Consider the following 6,219-nt stretch of genomic DNA (forward strand, 5'->3'; position numbering starts at 1 on the left):
AGTCAGAAGGGTACCACGGCCAAGATTCTCTAGACACCCCATCTAGATTCAGTATCTTGACATTAAGAAAATCCCACGTATTACTTCCTATTTACATTTTGGTCAGATTTGAGTTTTTTGAACCCGAATGATACTCCCTCTTTCCAAATTTATGGTTGCTCACCAAGCAGGATGATTGTCAAGCCCTACAAATGTCCCAGTGGTGGAGAAGGGAGGACATGTGGGCTCCTTTAGGGGACGCTGCCATGACGTGGGCACACGCTGTGTCATCACACCCTCAGGAAGCGATGGTGGGCCCGCCCCAGGAACCTCTCAAGGGCACAAAGGGCAATCCCACCTAGACAGCAGAGCATTTGAAGGGAAACTGAGTCTGGACAGCACCCATCAACACCCCAGGGCAGCACGGGCTACAGAGAAAAGACAGGGTGTCTCTGTTGATTTGTATCATCTTTTATTACACAAAATAAAATCCCATCTGTTGCACATTCATACTTTCTATAAATCTGACTTAAAAAAAATCTCTGGGGGCACATTTCCATCGTTCTTCGATTTTTCTTCCAATGACACTACTCCTTGACTGTAGTCAGTATCCTTTCAAAGGACAAAAGCAGACTCGGACGCCTTGGGGCCACCCCACACAGCGCACTCCTGCTGCTGGAGGCACGGCTCCTGTCACTGTCTGGACCACGGCTGCCAGGGACAGTCAAAGCATGATAATCAAAGTGGCAGCATGTCATTGCCTTCGCCAGCCCGTCTCCTGCAGCACAAAACCAGTCCTCCCAGCCAGTCCTCTGGGGACCAGCCGTCACGGCGATGTGGTGGCGCCGTCCCCTGGCAACCGAGCGTCCCAGGCTTCTCTTTGGACAGGCCTGGACCGGGGCCTTAGGGGATCTCTGTGTCCATGGTATAAATCTGAATGAGATCAGACACAATGTTATCAATGACTGGCTTGGTAAGGTCGTCACTAAACACCTAGAAAGGAGAAGGAAAATAGGTTCTGATTAGACTCTCTCTGGTTAAATAAGGCACCTGCCACTAAGTGCAGAGTCGCAATGTATGGCGGGGGCGGGCGGCGAGGGTACTTGGCTATTGGAAATAATGGTGGCTCTCTGCATAGCTAGTTCAGTTCCAGCCTGCCAAGGCTGGTCACAAAACAGAGAACATTCCAGATGGAAGAGGCCTGGGTGATCATCTGACCCAGATAAAAGAGGGGACTTGTCCTAGGTTACACGGGCAGTTGCTAATGGAGCTGGGCCAGGAGCAGATTCCTCCCACTCCACTCCCAGGTCTCTCAGGCGGGGGGTCTCTGGGAATCTTAATAGAGGAAGGGGCGGGAATCCATATCCAGAAACAAGCAGGCTAGATCATCTGGACCCCGCGTCACCCTAGGCTGGCCCCTGGGGAACACCTGGGCCAGCTCTATAACCTGGACCACACATCCTCTTGACCGTGCCAGAGAGTTTGTAAACTATAAGGTGAGTCCTCAGTGGCCCAGACCAAGAGGAGTGTGCAGCTCGGGGCTAACCCCGCACATTCTCAAGGAAGGTCTGGCCCTTGCCTGGCTCCTGGGAGAGACCTCTGGGCCCCTGGAACATTCTGCCTAATGAGATGGTCTTGGTTTGCCTTGGCTGTGGGCCCTGCCAGGCAGTCTATGGTGACAGTGCTTTCCGGTGGGAGCTTGGGCCGCACACAGGGGCTTGACTTCCGGGAAGTGGAGACTGAGGGTCTAGGGTCAGCCACGTGGGTGCTCCAGGCCTGCACGATGGACCCCTAGTAAAGTCTCTGGACACCACTGCTCAGGGGGCTTCCCCGGTGGCAGCACTCCGTGAGTGTTGTCACACACCGTTGCTGGGAGAAACTGTCCTGTCCACATGACTCTGCTGGCAGGGGACCTGGAAGCTCTCACTCTGGGCCATGGGGTTGCTGCCTGGGGAACCAAGGTGCCATGAGGGTCAGGCCCTGGGCCGAGCCAGGACAAAAACTGGACCTGAGTCCACCCCCTCCACAGCCATGTAGGGCCCTCCAAAGGCGGAGAACAGTGACTGGGAGACCCCCTGGGCCCTGGCTCAGGAAGATCGGCCACCTCGCTCTGGCCTCTAGGTGGAAAACAAATACGACAAAAATATGGGCTTGCTCATCAGGGTCCACTACCTATGTGCTCCTGGAGACCCCAAGGCGAGAAGTTAAAAAAAATATTCCAGGGCCAAAAAGTGGAAGGAACTCAAGTGTCCCTCCATGAGGGCTGGACAAACACAATGTGGTCCATCCAGACCATGGAACAGTATTCGGCTTTAAAGAGGACGGAAACTCTGACACATGCTACAACATGCGACTGCAGTGCCTCACATACCCCGAGGCCCAACCCAGCTTAGCACAAAGGCCTGCCGCCACTAGAACAGTCGAGTGAAGGCAGGCTTCTGGCGGCGAAGCACGTAAAGCTCTGCTACGTTTCCTGCCCAGCGCGGCGAAGCCCCGGCCCACAGCAGACACGTGATAACAGAAAGACGGTTGCTACAAGAAGTGGCGGCGGAGAGCATGCGAGCAAGAAGTGTGTCACAGATCAAACGGAAGTGTCCCAGGGCTGGCAGACGGGGTGCCATTGGGAGCCGGCCCTCGCAGATCACAAGCCTAAAGGCCCAGAGACATCCAGAAAAGGAATTGCTGGGCGAACGTGAGCGTGCTGCCCCCAAAGGAGCCACCTCTTCACAGTTGTAATAATTATTGGGTAAGTCCATGGTGCCCAGAAAACAGGCTCATGGTACAACTACTCCTCGGCATCCTTCTGTCACGAGGGCTTGCAGTGCAAAGCAGAGGCAGTACGCTGGCACCCAGTGAAGTCCAGGAGAGGAGAGCCAGCGGAGACAATGAGAAACCAGTGATGACATCTCAGATCCAAGCAGCCGAGGAACCAGGGCTGCCAGGCCCACCAGATGCGCTCGGAAAGCAGGGCCAGGAAGGGGCGGCCCCTCTGCCGCCACCTGATTCCAACAGAGCAGGGACGCTGCGGGCACATGATCTGGAACTCTCTGACAGGCCTCAGCATGGAGCGATCCTTTCGATCCAAACAGATGCCCTTTCACCCCTCTGCTGCTGCTGCTGCAGAGATGCGTCCGGCCCAAGACCAGGCTACAGATGTGTTTTTTTCAGACACGTGGACACCTACTATGTGCAGGTCTAGGCACTGGGCACAGGGCAGGCGATAAAGCAGATAAGACCTCTGGCCTCCAGGCGCTTACAGACTGCCATGTGGCAGGGGCATTAGACAGACAACGAAGGCCAGCAGAGCGAAGAGCAGGAAAAGCTGTGGTCTCCCTTGTAGGGCAAGCAGGCCAGGAGGAGGCAGTGTCAGGAACAGGGGAGGCATCATTTCAGCCAAGAACTGGAGGAGGGGAGGAGGGGCCAGGAGCAGGCCAGGGAGGCGCCCAACGGGCATCTTCTTTGGGGGGAAACAGATGACACATTTTCGATTTCTGGCCACTGTGGGTTTGCGAGGGAGGGGTGGTGCCCAAAAAGGAGAAACCTTCGGTTTCCTCAAACTCTGCTTACATACGACCTCATTCTAGGACCAGGCCAGTCGATGAGGTATTAGAAAAAAAGGAACAGCAAAAACTTCTGGTGTGGGAAAGGAAAAACAGAAAATGAGCTCGAAATTCCATTTTGAAACACTGGGACTACTCAGGGAACATCAGACAGGACTGCAGAAGTCCCTGAGCACAGCTCTTCCAATGGGCAGATTCGACTCGCTCTCTGCAAATTGCGCTATGGATTCAGTGGGTCTTGCGGGGGCAGAGGAATCCATGAAGCATCAGTCTCTTCTCTCTACCTACCTATCTATCAACTATTTAATTCTATCATCTATTCGCTACCCATCCACCTATCTACCATCTACCACCTACCTACTTACCTACTACCTAACCTACTTACCCTACCTACCCTATCTACCTACCTACCTATCTCTCTGTCTCTCTCTCTGTCTCTCTCTCTGTCTCTCTCTCTCTGTCTCTCTGTCTCTCTGTCTCTCTCTCTCTCTATCATCTCCACCATCTATCTACCTATCTAGCATCCATCCATCTTTTTAGAGCACCCCCTATACTTCCAATGCGAGGCCAGATATATTAACCTCTGATGTATAACAAGCTCCCACTCAATTCGATAAAAGTGCCTGGCTGAGTTCAGTGGTTGTGAACTGGGGCCGACCCCTATCCTGGGACACTTGACAATGTCTAGAGACATCCTTGGTTGTCGTGACTGGTGGGGGGGATGCCCCTCGCATTAAATGGGTGGAGAGGCCAGTGATGCTGCTCAAAATCCTACAGCGTGCCCAGGATGCCCCACCGCAGAGAATGATCTGGCCCCAAATGTCTGCAGTGCCAAGGAGGAGAACCCCTGCCTTAGATTTAGAAATGACAGGGTATTTTCAAGCTTCAGTATTCTCAGGTCGCCCGCATCTCTCTCCGTGGATAATTGCTACGAAGAAACATGAACACCCAGGTACACAGACTTCTGAAAGTCCTTAAACAAAGGAAAGAGGGACACATGCCAGGGCACTGAGCAGTCACCTCACCTGCCACCACGGCTTCTCGGCCTCGGCCTCGGCGGGCACCTCGACCCCATAGGCCTGCAGGGCCAGGTGGAGCACTGCCACGGCTATGTGCTGAGCCCGGAACCGGAGGCACAGCCCCCCATGGTAGCTGTCCCGCAGCAGGGCCCAGGCAGTGACGGAGATGGGGGTCCGCTGCCAGCTGTAACGATTCAGCCAGTTCTTGAGGGAAATCAGGTAGTGGAGCAGGTACTGCAAAGATACGCCAGTCAGCCAGTTGGCTTTCGGGGCTCCGGGCCCATCATCTGTCTCCTCACTGTGAGACACTGCGGCCCCTCTGTCTGCCAGCCACTCTCCCCCGTCTTGATGTGCATAAAACATAGATCGCATTGAGTCGCCTCCCTGTTCGAACCCTCTAATGGCTCCCTGCGTCACTTAGAAAAAAGCCCCAGTGCCTTCCACTGGCCTCCAAGCCCGGCCTCCCCTCCCTCTCAGCCTCATGTCCCACACCCCACTGCCCTGCCGGGTTTGACCGCACCAGATGCGCTCCACCTCAGGGCCCTGGCACTTTGCTCCCTCGGCCTGAAATCGCCTCCACCTCCGCCCCCCCATCCTCACACGCCCATCCATTCTCATTTTCCAGGCCCAGCTCCTGAAACCCGCCTAGGCCACTCTTGATGACCGCCCCCATCGAAATCCCTCTCCATCACGTGACCCTGCTCCGGTCACCATCAGCAATCGCTCTGCCCGTCCCCTTGCCCCACTCAAACATAAGCTCTGGAAAGAGCATCCTCATCTGCAGAACAGAACATGGTGCCCATGTGTCCCGCCTGAGGCTAGGGGCCAGCCGGTGACAGGACGCCTCTTTTCAGGGGGACCAGAGACAGGTGATCGCATTCTGCAGTGGTGCCGATGGCTGTAAACTCTTCGTGAATAACCTTCCAGCTGAGCTGTCAGCTCCCGCTCTGGGAAGACGGCTGCTTTGCCTGAACCTCCCACTCGACTGAACACACCGGTGAGCCCGGCTGACATGCGTGAACACACGTGCGTGGGCCTCCAGCACCCTCGTTGGAGGGGATTCACCCGCCACTTTACGCCTGCCCAAACCCGGACGGAAGGGGAAGGCCGAGGCTCGAGGGTCGCCCCAGGGCCCGCTCTCCAGACTCAGCTCTGTGACTGCCCCACAGGGCCAGGGCGCGCCCGCCTTGCCTCTGCATGAAGCCGACCGCAATGATAACAATAACACAACTGCTTCGAAATCGCCGCCAGGGGTCTCCAGGAGTAGGGAGGCAGTTTGGAAGGGTGGGGTGGGATTGTAAAAAGGGTAACACGAGGGACCAGTGTGGCGATGGAGTTGTTTTATATCTAACTGGGGTGGTGAATATGTAAAGGCGCACAAGTGATAAAAATAGATCGTATAGCACTAGTGCAGTACAAGTAAAGATCAGGTAACGCCGAGAAGCGGGGGCGCTGCGGCGACACCGACACCCTGACTCCTACCTTGTATTCGTCTTACAAAATGGTTCCACTCGAATGGTTCCATTCGGGGAGACTGGGCGAAGTCTCCACCCCAAATGGGATCTCTGTGTTATTTCCTCCGACTGCTTGTCAATCTATACTTACCTCAGTAAAAATTTCAATTAAAAAGAAATGAAATCCTGGCACAGAGCCCCACGTCG

The 6,219-nt window shown here is 55.0% G+C and overlaps 1 protein-coding gene across 2 annotated transcripts in view; it reads right to left on the bottom strand.

Moving 5' to 3' along the window:
- Positions 1-428: 428 nt before the first annotated feature.
- The window catches only part of CCNQ (cyclin Q), a 12,514-nt gene continuing 6,723 nt past the window's right edge, over positions 429-6,219 (bottom strand). The window contains exons 4-5 of one of the 2 annotated variants that reach the window (XM_006915274.3): positions 4,565-4,792; positions 429-912 (exon numbers count right to left, since the gene is read on the bottom strand). In XM_006915274.3, the coding sequence (XP_006915336.1) occupies positions 883-912; positions 4,565-4,792 (258 nt within the window). In that variant the 3' untranslated portion in view covers positions 429-882. Of the gene's footprint in view, positions 973-4,564; positions 4,793-6,219 lie in introns of both variants that reach the window. The other variant, XM_006915273.3, reaches the window with a different exon arrangement.

The sequence above is a fragment of the Pteropus alecto genome, unplaced genomic scaffold (assembly GCF_000325575.1).
Source record: "Pteropus alecto unplaced genomic scaffold, ASM32557v1 scaffold396, whole genome shotgun sequence".
NCBI classification, from domain to species: domain Eukaryota; kingdom Metazoa; phylum Chordata; class Mammalia; order Chiroptera; family Pteropodidae; genus Pteropus; species Pteropus alecto.